The 24054-nt window shown below is 34.0% G+C and overlaps 2 protein-coding genes across 4 annotated transcripts in view; both read right to left on the bottom strand.

Moving 5' to 3' along the window:
• Positions 1-16051, bottom strand: part of VWC2L (von Willebrand factor C domain containing 2 like) — a 161640-nt gene extending 145589 nt beyond the window's left edge. Inside the window, exons 1-2 of one of the 2 annotated variants that reach the window (XM_059052922.2) lie at positions 15440-16051; positions 12684-13153 (exon numbers count right to left, since the gene is read on the bottom strand). In XM_059052922.2, the coding sequence (XP_058908905.1) occupies positions 12684-13073 (390 nt within the window). In that variant the 5' untranslated portion in view covers positions 13074-13153; positions 15440-16051. The remainder of the gene's footprint in view (positions 1-12683; positions 13154-15439) is intronic. The other variant, XM_067027551.1, reaches the window with a different exon arrangement.
• Positions 16052-16723: 672 nt separating this feature from the next.
• SPAG16 (sperm associated antigen 16) overlaps positions 16724-24054 on the bottom strand; it is an 860968-nt gene continuing 853637 nt past the window's right edge. Inside the window, exon 15 of one of the 2 annotated variants that reach the window (XM_067027549.1) lies at positions 16724-17093. In XM_067027549.1, the coding sequence (XP_066883650.1) occupies positions 16918-17093 (176 nt within the window). In that variant the 3' untranslated portion in view covers positions 16724-16917. The remainder of the gene's footprint in view (positions 17094-24054) is intronic. The other variant, XM_059052920.2, reaches the window with a different exon arrangement.

Below are 24054 nucleotides of genomic sequence, written 5' to 3'. Positions count from 1 at the left end.
ATACTACACTATTTGATGCTTAATTCTTAGCTTACACCTTCTTCCACAAAAATATATTGGGATGGCTTATGGGCAATAATATGAAGGAATATTGTAATTGAAAAAATCTTGAGTAATTTCTTGATAACCTTTCTGACTTTAGTGTGTATCTTTTGTGCAAGTAAAGCAGAAGCAGTCAAAACTTTGTAGCCGTGTATAAAAACTGTTAGTGCTACGGACCAATGGAATTCAGCTATTGGATAATGTGGAGTAGGCACATTTGGAGCTCAAGTCCTGCCATCAAACACTGTTGTATTACCTTGGACAGGTTATTTAAACCCACTTGACACTGGGTTTTCTTATTTGTAAGATGGAGTTAATAATAACATAATATTAAGAGAGCTCTAATTTTCCTCATTGGATTCTTATGAGACAAAAAGGAAATAATGTAATATTTGAAGGAGCTTGTAAATTATGCAGCATTTGGGTAAATGACTGTCATTGTTATCATAGCTTTCAACTTGACCAGTTTTTTTTTAAATTTTAATTTCCCTTTGTTCATTTTCAGTGTCTGTGTATTAGTCAAAAAGTATATTGATCATAAATTATTTTTATTACATTATCACATAATCATTTCCAATATGAATTATTTGAGATATTAAATTTGTAAAGAATATATATTTTAGTTTTGAGAGCAATCTGTGTTGCATCTCTAAAATGTAGCAATGTTTGCACTCAGATTGTGTTTAGACTAAGAATGACATTGGACAACATTTTTTTGATAATTAGATTCTTATTTACAGCAATGAAACTTCAATCTTTAATCAGAGTCTTGCCAAAAACAGATTTGCAACAGGGTAACTTGAGCTCACATTTTTTGGAGTCCTGATTAAAGTATCTTCTAGTTTCAATGTGAAAGGCCTAGAGTCTCATTAACAAAAGAAAAATTCTCTGTGATTGTCCTTTTTCTCCCTAAGGAAGTTTTCTAAATCTCCGCAGTCAAAGGTTTGCTATTTTAGCAGACTTTTATTTTTAATGTTGGAAAAAAATTAAAGTTAGACTGAACAATTTTAATTTTTTCTCTGTCCTATTTAACATACAGTGAAAATAAGTGGAGTTTCAGGGAGCTGGGCTGTCCTCTCCTCATACAGAAATAGGACTTAATCTGGTAACCACTGGGAGTTTCTACAATGACCGTGGTATTTCTAAGGCCGCAAAAAAGCACTTTCAAGGCCCACATTTTCTTTGTTGTTGCTTTTAATTTGTGTTTTCCTGATGCAGAAATTTAAAATGAAAACAATAACTAAATTTGCAAAAATATTCCTGGTCAATCCTTACTGCATTCAGAATGTAGGGGGGTTTTTTGTTGTTGTTCTTTTTTAAAAATAAATAGTAATGCATCTTAGATGCACCCTTCTTTATTGCCATGGGAGTTTTTTAAGTGAAGCCAATTGAGCCATGTAAAACGTGGAGCAGGCAAAGAATTTCCCTCATGTTAGCAGTGTACTACATTTCTGTCAGAAAGATATGAGACTTAACATGAAATATTTCGGAGTTATAATTGAACAGGTATTCCAGAATATAGGATGTGCACACTCAAGTGAAAAATAAGCCATCTCTGTCACATTTCTTTCATAATGTCCATAGTATACTCATGGAATCTGGGCAGATGTAATGGAGCGTTAGAATTAGAGTCAGAAGCCTCCCTTCCTGTTTATAAAATGAGAATAAAAATATCTTAGAACTAAATCATTCCATGAAGGAACAAAGATGCAAAATATTTCATAAAATTGTCAACAGTTATTTGTATTTCCCTCAGGCACACATCCGATTGTGTCACTTCCCTGACTCAAGCCATTTGGTAATTTTCCACTTGGTCCAGGCTTTGCCCCAAGCTCCTGAACCTGGCATCCACACTGTGAGCGGGTGCCACACTCTCTTCTCTCTCTTCTCTCTCACTTTTTATCTTCCCTATACCCTCTGCTCTGGCCACTTGGGTTAACTCACTTTTCTCTGAACACGCTTTCCATTGACTTTTGCCAATTTTCCTCTTTTGTCTAAAATGTTTTCAGTGCACTGAAATCCTCACTCTTTGGATCTTCCTAAGCTCTTCAGACTGAATTCTTTCTTTCTTCATATGAATTCCTAGAGCAATCAGCCCACGCCTTCTGCTATTAGTGGTACCTGTGTTATTCATTTTGATAGACTAGGCATACCTTGAGGGTCTTATACATTTTTGTACACCCCTCCAAGACCTATCACCTCTCTACATGTCAGAGACATTTAGGACATCTAATGGAATCCAACCATGGATTATATAAGTTGACTTGAAAAGATGATAGTGAACTTAATAAGTGAGCAGACAATATACATATTTTCATTTATTAATATAATAAGAAATATATCTATTATAGTGCACTAAATGAAAAATACCTACTTGTCACACTGTCAAAGGAGAGCAGATAGGATATCAAAATATAAGACATTTTTACCATCTTTGCTTATCTGTTTCATCCAAGAATGTCATCTTTGCTTGTCTATTTCCATCCGAGTAAGTGGAAAGTTATTAAATTATTATACATCAATGCAAAGTGCAAAGCCGTACTCCTTGGAGACAAATGTGCAGAGACAATGTGTCTGCTGTTAAGTATGTATAATACTTTTAAAATAGGCAAATTTAGATGCCTTTGAAGATTTACACACGTGGAAAGACATCCCCGAGACCACCTACAAATGAAGTAAAACCTATACCTAACAGTACCCAAAGAATTTGTAACTTTGAAGAATGCGGGTTACATGAAAGTACAATTTGAGGGAAGTAGAAAGGGAAGAAGAAGAATTTGATTCTAGATCAGAAGTTGGCAAACTTTTTCTACAGAAAACCAGACAGTAAATATTTTTGACCTCTTTGGGTCATATAATCTCTGGAGCAACTACTCAGGGCTGGATTGCAGCCTGAAAGTCACTATGCACAATACATAATGAATAACCATTGCTATTTTCCAATAAAACTGTATTTATAAAAACAGGTGGTGAGCTGAATTTGGCTAATGGATTGTAGTGTGCTGATCCTTGTCTTAGATTTTTGGTTATATGTAACTGGCATCATCATTATTATTTTGAATAAGTCATTGTCCATTTAAATTGTTTTATGTAACACAAATTAATAAATTACCATAAATAACCACATTAACTACAATTTTGGAAACTTTAAAAAGGACCAGGCAATAAAAGATAAGCTTAGATACATAGATTTTTATCGATAAAATTAACTGCCCATCAGAGTCAGATAAAGGAATAAAGGATGATCTTGGTCATTAACAAAATACTTCTTAAACTGTTTCATTGAACGCTTATGAATTTTAAGATGTTAATAGATGTTCAGAGAAAAAGTATTCTGTCACATAAATCTGTGAAATACTGGACTTAAATAGATAAGTAGTAATAGTAGTAAAAATGTCAGATAACTTTTATGAATCCCTTATTGTGTTCCAAGTAGTTTTTACTATTATCTCTAATTTAGAGATGTTTGCACTAAGGCATAAGAGGTAAAGTAATGTGTGCCTAGGTCATTTAGCTGGTAAGTGGTAGAACCTACTGTAAAATACAGTTTTCACCATACTGTTGAGCTCTTAGCTGTTGAACTGTGTACATACTGACTCTCAAAGCTTTAAAAAATGTTCAAGCACTGTTAGTATATATTAATATATACATTCAAGCACTGCACATTTCCAAGAGATAGTAAAGGATGCATCATTTCTCAAATTTACTCGATCATGAAAAAAAAAATCCTTACTAAAATTCCAGCTGATCATTAGAATAATCTGGGAAACTTTAGAAAAATATAAATTTAAATCATTTCAGTTGGCATTGTTGGCAATGAAGAGAGAGAGGTCAAGGGATGTGAATTTTTGCAGCATTCTTGCCTTAGATGATACTGATCATATGCCAGTTTAGGGATATCCCTTTGTTCTAATGCCATGCAACTAGAGATTTTTGTACACTCCATCCATTTTTCATACTCCATTCCTGTCATGTAGTGAGAGGTGGGAGTTTGCAGAGTGAAAAATATCAAGAACACAGGTCCTCGGTTCCTAAAATCAACTATATGGCAAGAGCAGCTAATTTAGTTCCTTTGTTACTTCCTAGTATAGTCTCCGTGAAAATAAATAGGTAGTGTTTAATATATTATAATTTTATTTTGGCCTATATTGTTTGGTTTAATTACAGAATTTTTCATTTTTAGACAAAAGATCCTCCTTTTATTAGAGCCTTTGTAAACTTAGGCTCCTTTTGCAAATTGTCCTCTACCTGTGTCAAAGACAGATTTTAGATATGGCAATATTTTATTGTTCTTGTCTACTTGTAACTCTGGGTTGTCATGGAGCTAGGTCCTGATATCACATTTCTATAGACAATTGGATGAAATAAATGTTTGCATCCAATGTATTTATTGGAAAGGAAGATGCAAGTGAGCATTAAACCTGAAGGCTTAAGATGTAGATAAAAGACCACAGGAAAGAAATATATTTATATTGCCTTTGCAAATACTAAGCTATGCCAGCCATTGTGGTGTTTTTACTAAGTTTCTGTTGGTCTTTGTTTTATCATCTGTAAAATAAGTTCAAAGTCTTTTTCCATATGCAAAATTCTGTTGTCAGCTCTTAAGAGTAGGAAGGACTTAGATTTTAAAAAAACAACAACCCATAATGCTTGCCTTTTATAAATAGAACTTGTATAAACTCAGATACTAGAAATCCAATCCCATGCCAACAAATAACAATCATAGCCCAGGGTCAATATTAAAACAAAATGATTTCAAAATCCCAACCAAGTAATGTTTAATTAAAAAAAAAAACTTGTGAGCAGTCAGAATTGTTAATTATAAATTGATATGCAATACTTTAATTTTCAAATTCCCAATAGTATTAATTCTTCAGAAGACATATGATGACATTATTGTAGCCATCCTATAGATAGAAGGATTAAAATTATTTGAGTTTTGTTCATGGTCTCATGACATAATAGGGAGGAAATTAAGAGTTGTGTTCAGTGGATTTGTATCGACTTTAAACAGATTTATACAGTCATAAAATAATATCATCTAAAAGCTTTTTCAGGACATAACTGAATGTTTTTGTCACTTTGGTACTTTATTCACTCTTTTCGTGGTGTCATTAAATTCTTGCAAAGATGGCTTTATTGTGATGTGCTGTATGGCAGGCTGGAAGCAAGGAAATCAACACTGGTGATGTGTGAGACTGTTACTGATTACTGATGCTAATAAGTGGTGATTAAGAGTCCAAAGTACAGACTCTAAAATAAGCCTTTAGTCATTATTAATTGGGGACTGGCTTGAGAATGATCACCTGGATAAGCAAACCCACTGATCACTTCAGATCACCTCTAGTTATTTGTTTCAAGCTCTTCCTCGAAAGCTTGGCAAAATACAACTAAAAAATAGACCAAGAGTTTTTTCTTGTGCTGTCTTTCATAAAACACACTGCCTGATATATAAGTCAAGCTATAGGAAAACAAAACAAAACAAAAATATTGTCAGGGAGAATAAGGAGGAGCAGAAAAAGATTTTCTGAAAGTGAGAACATTTCCCAGCTGCCTCAGATTTCACACACATAAACATACAACGCATGTATGAGCAATTTCAATTTAGACTGTATAGATTATAGATTAATACACAAACTGCATAAAATATGTAGACCTAATTTATGAAATAAGATATAAGAGACAGAAAAAAACATGCTTGTTGGTATCACACCATTGACTAATTCTGTGTTTTGTTGAGTAAAACCACAATGAAAAATAAGTACATTTCTGACATATTCAGAATCTTGTACAGTTGGAAAGTTTGGAGGGGAGACTACCAGGTCACTCTCTTTTCAGCTTCATCTTCTCACAGTACTGGAGAGTCGGTAAGGAATGGACAGCAAAGTCTACACACAGCTCATGACTGACTTCAAGTCTGAGGTAGTCACTACCTCAGATAAGCTCCGCAAATCTCAGATGTGGCCGCAGATCAAACACCAATCTCCTGGTGTGCCCAGGGAACAGAAGCCCATACACAAACCTCTGTAGTCATGCTTATCACCCAGTTATCACCATTAACGGCAGCATCTTGCCATATGAAGGACAGCGATAAAAATCAGTGGGTGAGTCTATATAACTAATCAAAGGGCCAGCTGACCATCAAGTCTCTTAAAATGTAAAGCAAGTGACTTTTTCAGACTACTTCATCCCTTCAGGGGTTAACTTGGAAGCCATTTATTCCTCCAATTCTAATCCCTCATTTTGAAAAGTGTTGAGGGTCATTTCCAGTTCTCATCGAGGCTTTTGAAAAATTATTTCAAAAATCTGGTCTATTTTCTAGATTTAATGTAGTTTTGTAGAATTAAAACATGTCAAGTGAGCACACTATAAAAAGAAAGAAAGGTTGAGGAACTTTATAAAGTTTTAACAAAACTGACTTCTAATCTTTGAAACTGGTCACACATTATACAAATTGAGCAGAGGCTCCCTAGTTATTTACAAAGATGGACGTTCCCCATTGAGAATTATCCACTTTGAGCTTGTTTGTTGTACAGGCTGAGGGCTGAGCTTCAGAGGAGCAACCGGCATTACTGATTAAGATTACTTAATCTCTGTTATTTTGTAGTTACTTGAAAGGAGAAGCCATTCTTGAATTCACTCAAAGGCAGTTTCAATATTAAAAACTACAGCATGTTCCGCGAAACAAAAACTGCATTTTGCAGAGTCAGTGATTGTGGAATTAGTCTTTTCAATCTCCCAACAAAGACCTTAATTATCTTTGTTGTATGAAATTATGATGTTTTCTAGGACTTTCTTTGGATGAAATTTTACAAATGCCCCTGTTTGTTTCATTAATCATTTGTTGAGAACTTGTATATCCTCTCTTGGGAAAAATATCTTTAAAAATCCCACCCATATTCTTAAAATTCACCCATTTCTCTGTTATTAAAATAAATACAGAGGGTCAAAAAATAAAAATAAAAAACAAAAAACTTCTTCCATTTGTTAGGATGAAACTTTCACTGCCTTGCCTCTCATATTTCAGCAGGACATAACACATTTGATTCCATTTGGTGGCATTAAAATACATACATACATACAAGCTTCATACCTCTGGAAAGATGCATTCTGTACCTCTCTGTCTGGTACAAACATCTTCGTTTCTGTGCCTCTCATAGAAACTGGTGCCATGGCAGATGAGTGGGTGGGGTACAAGAAGTTGTATTTCTGCAAAGTGTTAACTATTAGTCCCCTCAATTGAGATTTCTTTACAGCCCCCCATTTTTTCCTGTTCTTTCACATATTTGGTTATCAGTTCCTAGAATGTGTTACTTTCCATTCTTTCTCTGTATTAAAACAAACAGACATGAAAAAGAAAAAAACCCTCCCAGTCCTAAATTCAAAAATCCTTTCTACTCACTTTTACAGATTTAATGTTACATTTAATGTCCATTAATGTTAATTGGACATTGATGGGGGCATAGATTAATGAGAAAGTTGGGAAACCTGTCTTCCTATGAATGTACCCATTGAAGAGCAAGTTAGTTCTAAACCTTAGCTGGCATTGACATTTTTTATGGGTGTGATGATTTGGCAGAATACTCTGATTAATTTTCTGTCCTCTTTGCTGCTTTCCTCAAGATTTAAATGTTAAATCCAAAATTCAGGGCAAAAACTAGGCACCTTACCACAGCATGAAAACATGTTTTTCTTTTAAAAAAGCAATACCATATCTACAAAATGTGCAAAATGAGAAAATAATCACACTGAACCTATTAAAAATAAAAACCAGAAACCTGATCAACTGTCAGTGTCTGAAATAAAACTAAAACAGTACAAGTTTTAAAGTATACAAAGATCCAAAATGGCTAATTCTAGCTGAGTGAGAGTTATAAAAATACTGAGCAAAGAAAGAAATTATTTCTCCATTTAAGAAATTCAGCATGAGATAGTTATCACAGAGCCAAAGCTGATAGAACCTACATTTCCAATCAAGTTTTTCTGTAGGAAATGCTATTGTAATTTATTATTTATACTTCTTATTTCTCAAAAAGTAGGTTCCAGTGTCATTTTGCCTGAGTACACATAAAAGAAAGATGAGAAAACCTACTATACAATGACCTTTAACTTAATACAATATTACCAGAACACTGGAAAATTTAGAGTTTTCAAAAAGGGTAGAGAGAAATCCATTTTCAAAGCTTGCATCAATAAGTGTTGAAAAAACCCCAATGTTTATAAATAACATTATTTTTTCCATCAGGTGACAAATGTATATCAATTTTTTTAAACCACATTAAATGTTTAATTTTTACTGAGGTATAGTTGATGTACAATGTTATGTTTCAGGTGTACAACATAGTGTTTTACATTTAAATTTAGTGATCAGAAAAGACTAAAGTAGGGACTTCAGTATGTTTTTGTAACTGTATAGAGTGAGACCACACAACTAAAACACTGGATGGTCATTACAACACTTGGGATGGAGATGCAATCCAAGATGAGTATCAGTTAGGAAGGTATAGGGTGAAGGAGTAGAAAGTAGAAGCAGTATGGAAATATGTGCTTTATGAACAATGCGTGTCATCTTTAGGGGTCCAAAAAGCACTCTTTACCTGAAGCTTGAATGATTCTCTAATTAAAATGGAGAGGTCAACACATAAACAGAAATTAAGGCATTTTAAAGGAACTCTTTTTATTCTATGTGTTCAGTTATAACCTGACTCATTTTGTTCACCGAAGTATATTAAATGCCTGTTATGTGGTTTATATGGGGCTGGGGTTGGGAACAGAGGAGAAAAAAGAAAACACCGTCCCTAGCCTCAAAGGGTTCACTGTCCAGTGGGAGAGACAGGTCCTTTCACTTTATATTATTGCAGTGTGACAGAGGTGGTAAAGGTGGTGAAGAGTTTATATTGTAAAGCCAGGATGCCTGGGTTTGAATCCTAGTTCTTCTACTTTAGATATGGTGTTGGGCAAGCTGCTTACACTTTGGTGCTTCAGTTTTCTTGTCTGTAAAACAGTGCTAAGAAAAGTGTAACCTCATAGTGTTATTATGAAATGTGCTATAATACATATAACAGCCTAATAGTGTCTGGCTAAGATTATTGTTCTTGTTATAATGGTGTGAGATGCAGCCCAGGATACAGAAGTAGGACAGTCAACAGAGGGCTTTGCAGTTGAGATGAGATTTAAATGGAATTCTGAAGCAGTCTTGTAAGACTTACACAGGTGTGTATAAATGGTGAAAAAGTATGGGACAGCATGTTCAAGCACACAGAGAAGAGAAGTCACTGAGAGTTTGAGATACTTGGAGAGGTTGATGAGTAGAATCTAGGCTATACTAGGGAATTTAGATTTTTATCCTCAAGACGGCTCTGAATGTTTTTGTCCTTTGCATGCTGGTCATCTCATTCTTTGTTTACTGAAACAGTCCCACCTCCCCAGCCATTAATATCTGTTCACCTCTATTCAGTTATATACTTGGTTATAAAGTCATCTTGCTTAAAAAACATATTTAACTAGGTCATCTCTATGTATAACAACCTGTATTTTGTCCCTTGTTATTCTTCAGACTGAATCTAAATATTTTGGCCCAGTACTCAAGTTCCTCTTTCCATGTTCCAAAAATGCTATGCAAATTTACCTCTCTCTCCTTATAATGGCATTTTAGTAAGATCCAGCTTCCTCTTATTCTCATCTCCCTCCTCTCCTTGCAGATTTTATTCATCCCAATCTCTGATTTTGCTCAAGCAGTTTCCTCTTTGGAACTTTAATCTCCCTGGATAAATTTTAATTTTTTAAGAACAGGCTCATCTGTGACCATCCTGAAGAAAAAGTTTGTCTGACCAAATCTCACACCATGTTGATAAGCTTCTGGCACCACAATCCCTTGGTGTTGACCTTCACAATCACATACTTTAGACTTCCTTTTCCCCACTTCTCTCTACACGTTGTTCATGCCTTCCTTGTGGGTGGAGATTTTGCCTTCTAGATACCTTACTTTCTAATGTATGTACAGTACATCTACAGTATCTTATATATCAAAAAGCCCAATAAATGCTTGTTGGATGAATATATAACATGTAAAAATATCTTGTAATACAACCTTCTTAATAACATGCCAAGATTATTATGTGAAAGTTGCATACAGCTTTAAAGATCAGCTTACAAGAGACAAGAAATTAAATTAGAAGAGAATCAGATGGCTGATATTTACTTAGGGGTACATAGGTCACATAGATAACTAGAACATTTTTTAAAAGGTGTTGGAATTCTTTCACTTGAGTGACTTTTAAAATCGAGCTTCCGTCATAAAACCGTAGGTGAAGACATGGAGGAATGGAGAATTTAGAGTAAATCCCTGGACATCAGTTTAGAAGGAGTGAAACAACCATTTGTTCAATATCTATTGTGTATCAGTCATCACAAGACTGCTAACTTCATATAAATTATCTCACAAAATCTTTCCAACATCTCCTCCCATCAGAAGTAATGATCATGATGGCCATTTTGTAGCGAATGCTACTGTGGCTCCAAAAGTTTAAGGACTCTTCCAAAATCTTACATCTAAATGATGAATTTGGGATATGAATCCAGATCTTTCTGACTCTAGAGCCAAAGTGCTTTGATATAGGCTTTCTTGTTTGAATGTATTTAGAAATAGGTTAAATAACTTGACAATTTTGGACAGGTAACAAACTTTCTTGGTCTCAGTTTTTCATTCTTATTAATTATCTCTATAGTTCTTGAAACTAAGTCCTTGAGAAAAAGTGGCATCTGTTTTCTTTTTTTAAATCACATTGATTTAAAATCAATGATATTGAAAGTCAGGGAAAAAGTTGTACATATCAATGGATTAAATATTAACTATAGCAGGGACAGATAGTTGGAGTAAAGGAATTACTAACTTGATATGTCTTTATTGTTTGACATGGTAAAATAATTATTACCTTTGAAATAAAATCAAATCTAATAAAAACAGGGAAAACTACAGCATTTTAAGTGGTGAGCTAAGTTAAAAAAACAGTATCTTTTCTTTTATATAATTTGGTAATCAATATGTAATAATCTCACATTTTATCTGGAGTACTTTTTGCTTGGGCTAGGCTATCTTAAAATGTCTTTTTGCATTCTGCTCTAGATAAATATGCATGTTAGAGGCGAGTGACATGATTCTAGAACCACATCTAGAGTCAATCACGTGTTGAGTATTCGCATTTACTTTTGTTATCCTAAGAGTAAAAGTAGCTAATATCAAGATGTGTCCAATATGGTAAAGACCAGAAAGGCATTAATAAATATGATACTCAACTATTATTTGATGTCAATAATGGTAATTTTACTAGACTCTCAAGCCTCTTCTCAATATTGTGGAACAAAGTATCATAATATGTGAAAAAAAAGTCTAGAATAACACTTATGTGTAAGAAAGTTGAATATGATAATTATCATTAAAATTTCTCTTGTGTCCTGAGGCATCTAGTTAAAATAAATGGGTTCCTTGGGTAAATTAGAACTGGTTTGAGCCCATAACTTGGAATAGACCAAATGCAATGAATTGCCAATACACAGGAAGTACTCTGATCATGATCAGTTAAAACCTTTTTCCATGTATTGACTTCTTCCACCATTTGCTTCTTTTAAAGAAGGAAGTTGGGTCAGTTCTAATAACTGAACATTTCTTCTCTCAAACATAAACAGTCTCACTGAAAACTAGCTATATCTTCTTTTGCCTACAAGATTCTGAGCACCTTGTCACAGAACTTGGTTAGGTGAAATGAAAATCTTTATATCAAGCCATCAGTATGACAGAAACTCCAAGGCACAAACTGCCATTACATTTCAGGACATGTTGATATATTAATTTATACCTTAAGGGTTCATACCTGGCTGTAGGAAATGCTAATTAAAACTAGCCATTAGAGAAAAGAGACTCCAAGAAGAGATAAAAGTGAATTCCAAGTTACTTGAAAATATGACACAAGCATAAAAGAAAGACTAAGAAATACCATGGAGGCTGAAAAATTAGTCTTTTTTTTTTTTTTTTACTACCTTTTACAAGGGACTATGATAAAAATTCAGTTCTCTCTGGGGTCCTGTAAGTAAAAACAAAAAAATCTAATGAGCAGAGAACAGAATGGGGACCATGCTCTACAACAAGTAAGTCCAATGTATATTCTTAATATAAAGACCACAGCTCAGAAGTGTCTCTGTAGCACTTGCATTTCCATACACTAAATAGATAATTCTAGACTATAATTAAATGGCTCCAACTACAGGCTAATAAGCCACACACCCAAAAACTCACAAAATTTAAACATTAACTTAATGGACACATAGCCTTTAAACAAAGTTGTTTCCTTCAGAAAACATATTTTGTTATAACACCAAAGAAATGTTTAAGGGCAAAAATAAAAGATGGTAACATGCTCCAAATACTTCTGAAGGAAAAAGTTATTGCGAAACCCTACAGATACTGATCAACAAACCAATTACCTATCTGTTGACCACACTGGTACTTATGCTAACTGGAGTCATATTTTTGTAAATCAAAGAGAAATTTAAAACTGTGTTTTTCCAACTGTACTTTTAATGTAGTAATCTAAGTATGTAGTGTAAAAAGTTAGTATTCAATAAATCAAAAGGGTAACTCATACCTTAAATTCCTCCAAGATTTTGTAATTTTTCCCATGATATTCACAAGAGTTTTTCACTTCTTTGCACTCAGGACAGCATCCATTGTGTTCCACTTTAGTACACTTTGGGTGAATTTTAGGGCATTCTGGCTGGTCACAAACAGGTCCATCCAGAGCACAGACACATGGACAGTTGGAATGCCCTGGGAAAAATCGTTCTCCCAACTTGTATACAAAGCCGCTGTCATCCACACACCCTTTCCCTCGATAGTCATCAAAAATCAGATTGTCATTACTGGAAGTCTGGTCACCTTCATCAGCAGGATAGTCTTCATGACTGATGGCAGCAGAGGTGACCAATCCGGGGATGGCCAACAGAAGTATGCAAGCTTCATGAATATGAAGAGCCATCCCCCTCCTCAAAGGATTCTGGATGTTCTCCTAATATTAGATATACTCAGCTCCTTCCATAAGAATACAAGAGGGGTAGGCTGAAAAATGAATATTTAAAAAGAATAATTTGACATATATAAAGAGAATATAGATTCATTTAAACCCATGCTCTTAACATGTTTATTTGAGATCTATTTGGAAGCTACTAAGACCTCAAATCGACTAAGTTCATGCAACTATCTACACTTTATTATGAAGTTTGGAGGGTTGATCCTTGGCAATATATGCATTAAAATTGTCCTTTATGGACTCATTTCGCCTAGGAATCTTCAGCTTAAATTTACCTTCTGAATTTCAAAGGTCTAGCTTTGTCTAAATTGTAAGAAGTGGTTTTACCGAGACTCAAAGGGTGATCTTACTAATAGTCACAAATAAGTCGAGAATATTTGAATTCACGTTCTCTTTGAATTCACTGATTAAACTAATGAGTGACAGAATGTATATATGTTACAATCATCTGAAAGAAAACTCAAGAGATTAGTGAGAGGACATTCTACTTCTAAAAGAAAGGGAAGAAACCAACAGCTGAATGTAAGTTATCATTGGATGCAGCTACTACAAAGGTCTTCCTACTTCTTTATGCCCATAATTGGAGAACAATGGTCTCAATATAGGTGACTTGTTTAAGTGAACATGAATCTGGATTTTGAAACATAGTTAAGAAGGAAAATAGCACAACTATTCCACAGTGAATAAAAGAAAGAAAACTTTAAATAATAAATAAGAAAATGCCAGGTATTGAAAAGGATTTGTTAAAAATTTATTTGTATTATTGTCCACACCTTTATTTTACTCAGGAAGTAAGCTCCTAGTGGGCAGGAAAGATGTATCTGTAAATTATTTTTACAGCAACTTGACTCTGATATTCATGTAATAAATACTACTCGAATTAATTACTTCAATATAAAATAAATGACATTTACACACTCTGGAAAACATAACTCTTTTTTGACATGCCAAAGATACTTGCATTTAGGCAATTTGCACAAAAATGCCAGTGTAACTGTTTACTGAAGTTTCTTAAAAATAAGAGGGTGTTGCCAATTCATAGAAAATATGCCTTATTAATTTGGTGTTATTGACTGTTGTACACTTCACTTAGTATTAGTGCTTGGTGGGGAGTGTTGGCAGTGGGCTCTTATTTAAATTATCAGAGTGACTAACTCATACAAAGCCTTGGGAAAACTGTGACTTTAGGGAGTAACAGATAAGAAAAGTGTAAAATAGTTCATTTGCCTGTTTAAATGATGCTGGCTTTATGCCAATATTGCTAAAATTGTAAATAGGACATTTTCAGATCATTTATAAATGTTATTTGTTGGTTTATTTTCAGATTATAATAGCAATGATAAACCATCGATTTTTAGTCTAACATATGCAGGTAATTTTAAATAAGATAAAGACAGCATTAGAAAACTTCAAGAACTATTATACTTGCATTTTAAGTTAGATATGCAAATTCTAGTAATAGTAAAATGGAAGGGAGTATATTCACGACCTCCTTTAAGAGAAAACTGCTCTCTAATATTAGAATTCCTTTTGGGTAGGTAATGATAAAGGAGATGGATTTCTTTTAAGATATGTCAAAAACAGTGAGTCATGACAGAACAAAAAAAAATGCAAACCTATAATTCTTGAGAAGCTGGAAGCTCCCTTTGACAAAGCATTTTTTCCCTTAAATTACTACAGAGCCCACAAACATAATACAAGCTTCTGAAAAAGCATAATTTTCCAATTAAAGCATGCATTTCCCGCATATTTAGAAAGTTTATCTTAGAAGAAAAAGGAGCTATTGTGCTTTCTTATAGTTTTCTAGTAGTATCTGTCAATATATGCAAGATAAGCCGTCTAAAATACACATATCATTCTGTTTCAAAAGGACATAGAAAATGATCTCTTTGTAAGCTACAGGTAGGCATTAATGTGTCAGGTTAGGGGGAATGTAAACTTAAAGGTAAAAATAGGGATGTAATACCTACTTTATATAAACATTAAGCATGCTTTTATTATATGAAGTATATTTTAAAATCTGCATGGAGAAAACAAGGTCTTCTTTTCAGTATAAGAAAGTTATTTTTTTAAAGAGCATTCTTCTTAATTAAGCTACTCTAGTGCAGTTTAATATTTATTTAAGAGAAGAAACATTAGAGAAATCAAAGTGTTTATCTGAAGATTTTTTAATAAGTAAGCAAACAGTGCTAAACTGAGGATCACTTCCCTGCTAAACTTTCCCCCCCCCCCCATATTGCTACATATGGTTTTAAACGACTGCATCTATTTCTTTGAGAAAAACAAACATAACTCATGTCATGAGATACACTTACCTAATCACTCTGGAGGTTAAATGGTGGTGGTGGGGGTCATTGACCAATACAAACTAAAAGATCACATATGTTCTAGAAAAGCAGTTTCTTTTTAATTATCCAGAGAATACATTTTCAGGCTTGAATTAAAGGCAATCCATTCTACCTCCCATTTCAAAACACAGTCAAGAAGCAGTCTCCCGCCCTTCCAGAGAGAAACACTGCAGACACACATAAGAAATATGCTTTGGATCTGTCTTCAGAATTCAAAGAAAGAAGCAATGCTGGTCCTGTTCCAATCCAGACCCCAGTAACAGAATCATGTTGAACTTATTTTTAGCCTTTTCCCAGATCCTTCTATGAAATTTCCCGACTGATTACGCCTCCTCCACACATGAGTTCACTTACACAGTGTTTGATATGGCAGTAGAGGTGATTTGGCTAGGCTCTGAGGATCAAAATCAGCAACAGCATGCTGTAGCTTAGAGCCCACTCCGCTGGCAATACCGTCAGCATCATCCACGATATGTTGCTTGAATCCCCTCTTAAACACCAGAAAATACTAACTGTGGACGTGAAGGAAAGGAGCAACTTTAGCTGGGTTTCTGCATCCCTGAGAGCAGTTTGCAGACTGCTGATTTGTAGCTCATTCCGCCGGCAGCTGGGAATTCCTCAGCACCACGGACAGCGCCAACAACTGGCTTCTGAGCCGAGCTCGGTCGAAATCCGAGCTGCTCCTTTGGGCCAGGCTAGAGCGTTCTCTAAGCAGCCGCACTTTATACAGTGGATGCATGAATTGGAAGGGGAAAAGGCATTTTACGTGCAAGATACTTACTTGCATTGAGATTACGATGTTTTTTTTTTCTTTTCATTTTTTATTGTAATTATACTTAATGCATTCTCCCATGGGCTTCAGAGATGAAAGTTCTGGAAGAGCCTAGCATTTAGACTTAAGCCATCTGCAGTCTCTGATTATTATTAACAGATAAAGTGTAGTCATTGTTAAAGAATCTGTGAAAATGTATGCTCCCAATTCTACTTGACCCTTTGCTTACAGAAAGTCTTTCCCTGTGCTACATGATTAAACTTCAGGTCTTCCTGCAGTTTTGGTTTGATTTTTTTAAAAAAAAGTAGCCTGGTTCTCCTGCAGTTTGTTTTGTAACATTCAAAATCAATCTCCTGTAATTCATCTAGTCTGTCATTAGGCGTCATTGTAAAGCTATTTCTTCCAAACTGCTAGCAAAGATACTCTGTCTCGAAATTCTTATCAAAAGGAGTAAGAAAAAGACCCCGACACAAATAAATGAGCAGAAAGTTATTTTTTTTTTTATTGGTAACAGTAATGAGCACTAAAATATATGTCCAAAGCATGTTTTAAAGCAAATTGTAAATGTTACCTGCTGGCATATTTAACCAGATATTTACTGGTTTGGGACTCTCTATACAAGGCATTTTCAAGCCTTAAAGGGAATGCCCTCCGCAGTGGGATAGGCTGACCGTCAAGACCACGTTCGAATGGTGCCGTCGGAGTCTCCAGAAAACAGAGTCTCTCCGTCATGAGAAAATACGACCGTGTGAGCCTCACTCTCGTGGCCCATCAATTTGTGGATCTGCCCCGATTTAAGATCCAGCAAATGGATAACCCCATTGCCACTCGCCTGAGCTAAAACTTGACCTGACAGAGAGAAGGAGGGAGAGAGGGAGGGAGGGAGGGAGAAAGAGGGAGAGAGAATGAATATCAAAGTTTTATTTCAAGCAGTCACAGTTTATAAGCAACAGAATATACCGTTTTGTTTCAACTGTAATTCAGATTCATTTTACGTTAGATGTCAGTCATTAAATATGAACTAACTCCTGGCTGTATAGGAAATAATTCCAGTTAAAATTAAGATGCCAATGAGTGGATTATAAAATTTTAAAATGCTCTATCTACTTTATATGCAGAGGTCATCAAATGCCCTGCTAGTCTCCTTATATTTGGGATTAATAATTTTGAGAAGATGAGATTGAAAGCAATGAAGCAATGAAGTTTTCTTTTTTTCAAGTGAATTATTTCTGAAAAAAAAGTGTTAAAAAAATAGGATTCAAAATGTAAGGCAAAGATATATATATATATATATATATACACACATATATACACATACACATATATACATATATACACACAGTGGGTAATTTATAACTTAAATTTATTTTACTTAAATTTGTTTAGTATACTAAGTCACTACTTAGAACTAATAATATACATTTATACTTTAAAAATTGTGGTACTCATTAGTGCAACAAATTGTTTTTGGAGTTGAAGTGAAAATAAATACCTCCATTTCAAAGATGTCTTAGGTTTTTTTACTCTAATTTAAAATTCAAAATTCTGTTAAACTAAAATTTTGTGTCATAAGAGAGCTAAATACAGCACAGAGTATTCTCATAATATTTATACTATATATTTGTGAGTTAATAATTTCCTTAAAGTGAAAAACATATAAGCAATCCCATTCTAACTCATACTTTTTTATTAAAGAAGTCCAGCAGCAAACTATCAGGGAATTTGGAGGTAAGTAAAAACAACAGAATATGTCTACATAAGTATGTGGGTTAAATAAATGACTTCAGTACTGTCACTGGGATTATCTAATCATACTTAGAAGGCATATAATATTATCATTCCAGTAATGCCATTTAAAATTCATTAAACTCTTTCAACACGTTAGATACTAGATTTAGTATAACTAACATATATACTGATAATTTAGTATAACTAACATATATACTGATAATTTCATATAATCCTTACACTATCTAATGATAAAGAAAATAATATTAACTCCATTATATAGGTGAAGAAAGAGAGTCCTGGAAAGGCTAAGTAACTTGCTTAAGATGACACCATAGATACGGAGGGATCTAGCATTTAATCACAAGCACTTTGAATCCAGAGCCTGAGGTTTTAGTCATTTTTTCCACATCCAGCACAGTGTTTTTATCAGTGATGCCTTCTTGACAGATGTTAAGTAGGTGATATATTGTTAAAATAGAATTTTTCCATTCCATAATAAAAATTCAATAATAATATTGCCATAAAAGTCACAGTCAAATATTTAATCAAGAATTATAACGCAGATTGCCATGAATATCTCAAAAACAGAGAAAAGTTATAAAAGTGAAGTTAATCATGATAAATATGGCCTATTTGCCAACCTTTATATCTATTGAGCTTCTTCATCTAGAACAAAGCCTGACACAGCAAAGATCCTTAGGACGGATTAGAGTGTCCAAAGCAGCAGATGTGAATATTTATTATAAAGCCCCTTCTACTAAGTCTTTGCCGACAGAGGCACTACATATGGATTCCACTTTCAGCCACACAATGTAGGCAATTGTTGTTTGTGACTTTCCTAAGAATCAAATAACTTTTTTTCTTGTATTCTTCACACAACAACTAGGAAGGTGGTAAATATCATTTTCTATTTTTGAAAACAAAACCAAACAGAATCAAAGCCTGTAAAGAAAAAGGAAAGAATTTAGCTTTTAAACCATTATCTTTTGTTGGAGTCAAATCTGTAAAAAATTTTAATTGGAAGTGTTTATGAAAGTTCTCGGTAATTCCTGAAAGCTTGTTCATAGAGAAGATGATAATATTGGAATTTAATGATAGGATTATCTAATTCAGCAGCACCGTGCCTCAGGTATCTAAAAAATGTGTCTTTGTTAGAACAGATTTCAGTCAGCAAGTTTATGGTGAGGTTTTCAGGTTTACTTGAACTCATTTTCAGAAGGCTGTAAGATTGTGTGTGTGTGTGTGTGTGTATACATAAAATCATGTTCATCTCTAAAGTATATTGGATTATTACATGGCATATAATGTCTGACCCCAAAATTAGTTTTACAGGGAACTGAGATGCTGAACTCTTTCTAGGTTAGAAGATTTTCAAAATTATTTACCAGGATGTGTCAGTTACTACATCAGTATCTGTTGGTGTGAGAGACAGAGAGGTGGCACTCTCAAAAGAAAAAAAATCACAGTATGACTATTGGTGACATCTCTACAAAGCAGAGTGTTTAGAGACATGTGCATAGTTATCTTTCTATATATCCTGATGATTGGCAATAAAAAGTAAACACTACAATATGAATCATTTGTCATACCAATGTCACAGTCTTAATGACAAATTTCGGAAGAATACAAGATGTACCTACATCAAACTTGGTCAATGGAATTAAAATATGGTAGACATGAAATTTTAAATAGTACTATGAGGATTTATGAAAACTTGTACCAACAATGTTCATGTTAAAGTGAATAAGCCTCTTTCAAAATAGAAATATAATTTATTTATTTCACATTTTTAAATTTTATAACATTTTAATAAAATATTTAACCATTATAACATTTTAATAAAATTGTCTCCTAACATGCAATTCCTGAATAGATTTAAAATGTCATTTAGCATGGTATTTTAAGAATAATTATACTAAATTATAAATGCACATATTCCACAAATATCACATGAATTTAAAGTATATTATTAAAAAAACATAGAATATAGTTTGCCAACACTGATTTAAAAATAAAATAGCCAAATTGGTTCATAAAGGTATTTAAAAATATAAATATCTCAACATGTATTAAGCAAAAAAGAAGCAAGTCACTTTTTACATAACATCTAAGTTATCAGGATTCCCAAACTTTTACAGAATGGGAAGAAAATAGGCAGCCTGGGGAGAAGATTGATATAATTTTATAACTGCTATTCTTTTATATAAATCAGTAAATGTCAATAATGAGTGATTATGACTGTCTTGATCCACACATCTCTGAAAAACTTAATACTTGTTTTTATCCATCAAGGCTTCAGAATAATTTCTTGGTTAAATCAGTATCTTGTTTGCTGACCAATGAGTTTGAATGAGGATAACATGTATTACTATCCATTTTACTCTATTGGATTAATTTGCTATCTTCTTTTGGCTAAAGAAGATAGGCACTACATTTCACCTTCACTCAAAGTATTGCTCTGCTATTGGATGAGCGAACAAACCTTTAAAAATTACTGTTTCTCTCAAATTTTAGTTCTAAATTAACTTACAATTTACTTAACATGATAGAGCTTCTTTATACTCTGTTTTAAACAGTAATTTTTTGAAAAATGTAAGTTTAATAATATCTTGAGCAAAGCAGTCTCAATTGGATTTGGTATAAAACTTCAATGTTTGAATCTCTTGAAGTTTATAAAACGAATTAACCCATGGAGATTGAGTGGTAACATTTTGTCTGGGTATATGTAATCACTTTGGATGAACCAACAAAAACTGGAAACTCATTGCATGCTAACAAACTGTGCAAATGAAATCTTGGCACTTTTTCAAACTAAAGAATTTAAAATTAATTTTAGATACTTACATGTGAAAATTCAATTTGAGAGTATACACCTAAAATATCCAGGAGTTACCTGAATCTTTTAACACTTACCTCCTAACCTAGACAAATTCTTCTTAAGTTTAGGAATTCTGCATATTACCTACTACTGAAACATTCTTGACACTAACTATGAAACTTGACATAATCAGTAATGAGTACATGCTTGTTGCAGGAGGAGTTGTGGTATGATATAAATAGTAGTATAATATTGATTTTTTTTTTTTTTTTAAAGAAAGGATGTGAGTTTTTTTGTCTTTCAAGTCGGCTAGAATGAGTTCACAGTAGCCATCATTTATTGAGCATCTAGAGCTCCACTGGTTACCTCACATGTTCTGCACTCAATCCTAACAGGTAGATATTCTCCCTTTTTAGCTAATGAAGAAAGAGACTCAGAGAAGGTCAAGCTGGGATTTGAATTGAAATATTTATTATTCAAAAAGTCTTGCTTCTTTTACTGGCTTTAAAATTTCTTTCACAAATTACAACTCAGATAAGTGTGACACTTGGGGCTTCTCTTTGAGGGCCACTGAATTTCCAAAGTAAATAGGCTCAAATTTAATGCTCATATTAACACTGAAGAAAAGAATTATGGGACTGATTGTACGACTTTGTGAAACTCTGAAACTAAAACTTCCATGGTCTTCACATATCAATTAATTCTTTTTTAATTTTTACTTTATATTGGAGTATAGTTGATTTACAATGTTGTACTGTTTCAGGTGTACAGCTAAGTGATTTAATTATGCATATACATATATCCATTCTTTTTCAGATTATTTTCGCATAAAGGTTATTACAGAATACTGAGTAAACTTCCCTGTGCTATACAGTAGGTCCTTGTTGATTATCTATTTTATATATAGTAGTGTGTAATGTTAATCCAAAACTCCTAATTTATCCCTCCCCCATCTTTTCCCCTTTGTTAACCATGTTTGTTTTCAAAGTCTGAGTCTGTTTCTGTTTGTGAGGAAGTTCATTTGTATCATTTTCTTCTTTAGATTCCATATATAAGTGATATCATACGATATTTGGCTTTCTCTAACTTACTTCACTTAGTATGATGATCTCTAGGTCCATCCATGTTGCTGCAAATGGCATTATTTCATTTTTTCACAGCTGAGTAATGTTCCATTGTATATATGTAACACATCTTCTTTATCCATTCCTCTGTTGATGGATATTTAGGTTGCTTCTATGTCCTGGCTATTGTAAATAGTGCTGCAATGAACATTGGGGTGCATGTATCTTTTAGAATGATGGTTTTTCTCTGGATATATGCCCAGGAGTGCGACTGCTGGATTATACGGTAGTTCTATTCTTAGTGTTTTAAGGAACCTCCATACTGTTCTCCATAGTGGTTGTACCAATTTACATTCCCACCAAAAGTGTAGGAGGGTTGCCTTTTCTCCATACCCTCTCCAGCATTTATATTTGTAGGCTTTTTGATGATGGGCATCCTGACTGGTGTGAGGCGATACCTCATTGTCGTTTTGATTTGCATTTCTAATAATTAGTGATGTTGAGCATCTTTTCTTGTGCTTTTTGGCCATCTGTATGCCATCTTTGGAGAAATTTCTATTTAGATCTTCTGCCCATTTTTTTAATACTGAGCTGCATGAGCTGTCTGTACATTTTGGAGATTAATCCCTTGTTGGTCATTTTGTTTGCAAATATTGATATTTTTTCTCACATTCTGTGGGTTGTCTTTTCACTTTGTTTATGGTTTCCTTTGCTGTGCAAAAGCTTTTACACTTAATCAGGTTCCATTGGTTTATTTTTGTTTTTATTTTCATTACCCTAAGTGGTGAATCCAAAAAGACATTGCTGCAATTTATGTCAAAGAGTGTTCTCCATATGTTTTCCTCTAAGAGCTTTATAGTATCCAGCCTTACATTTAGGTCTTTAATCAATTTTTAGTTTATTTTTGTCTATGGTGTTAGAAAATATTCTAACTTCATTCTTTTACATGTAGTTATCCAGTTTTCCCAGCACCACTTATTGAAGAGACTCTTTATTCTATATTCTTGCCTCCTTCGTCATAGATTAGGTGGTCATAGGTGTGTGGTTTTATCTCTGGGCTTTCTATCCTGTGCCATTGAGTTATATTTCTGTTTTTGTGCCAGTACCATACTGTCTTGATTACTGTAGCTTTGTAGTATAGTCTGAAGTCAGGGCATTTGATTCCTCCAGTTCCGTTTTCTTTTCTCAATATTGCTTTAGTGGGCTTCCCTGGTGGCGCAGTGGTTGAGAATCCGCCTGCCGATGCAGGAGACACGGGTTCGTGCCCTGGTCCGGGAAGATCCCACATGCCGCGGAGCAACTAAGCCCGTGAGCCATGGCCGCTGAGCCTGTGCGTCCGGAGCCTGTGCTCCGCAACGGGAGAGGCCACAACAGTGAGAGGCCCGCATACCGCAAAAAAAAAAAAAAAAAAAAAAAAAAAAAAAAAATATTGCTTTAGTTATTTGGGGTCTTCTGTGTTTCCATACAAACTGTAAAATTTTTTGTTCTAATTCTGTGAAAAATGCCATTGGTAATTTGATGGGGAATCTGTAGTTTGCTTTGGGCAATATGGTCACTTTGAAAATATTGATTCTTCCAACCCAAAAACATGGTATCTCTCTCCATCTGTTTGTGTCATCTTTGATTTCTTTCATCAGTACTTTATAGTTTTCTGAGTACAGGTCTTTTACCTTCTTAGGTAGGTTTATTCCTAGGTATTGGGTTGGCCCAAAAGTTCATTTGGTTAGTGAATACATTGTTCAATAAAGTTCTTGGTGAAAATGAAAAATGTCTTTTACTTAAAACCAAACGAACTTTTTGGCCAAGCCAATACATTCTTTTTGATGTGTGGGCAAATGGGATTGTTTCCTTAATTTCTCTTTCTGATCATTCTTTGTTAGTGTATAGGAATGCAAGACATTTCTGTGTATTAATTTTGTATCCTGCAACTTCACCAAATTCATTGATGAGCTCTAGTAGTTTTCTGGTAGCATCTTTGGGATTTTCTATGTATAGTATCATGTTATCTGCAAACAGTGACAGTTTTACTTCTGGTTTTCCAATTTGGATTTCTTTTATTTCTTTTTCTTCTTTGACTGCCATTGCTAGGACTTCCAAAACTATGGTTAAGAAAAGTGGCGAGAGTGGATATCCTTGACTTGTTCCTGATCTTAGGGGAAATGCTTTCAGTTTTTCACCATTGAGAATGATGTTTGCT

This window comes from Kogia breviceps, chromosome 2, assembly GCF_026419965.1.
Source record: "Kogia breviceps isolate mKogBre1 chromosome 2, mKogBre1 haplotype 1, whole genome shotgun sequence".
NCBI lineage: Eukaryota > Metazoa > Chordata > Mammalia > Artiodactyla > Physeteridae > Kogia > Kogia breviceps.
The sequence above is the reverse complement of the archived record's forward strand: the minus strand, read 5'-3'. Positions and strand labels throughout refer to the sequence as shown.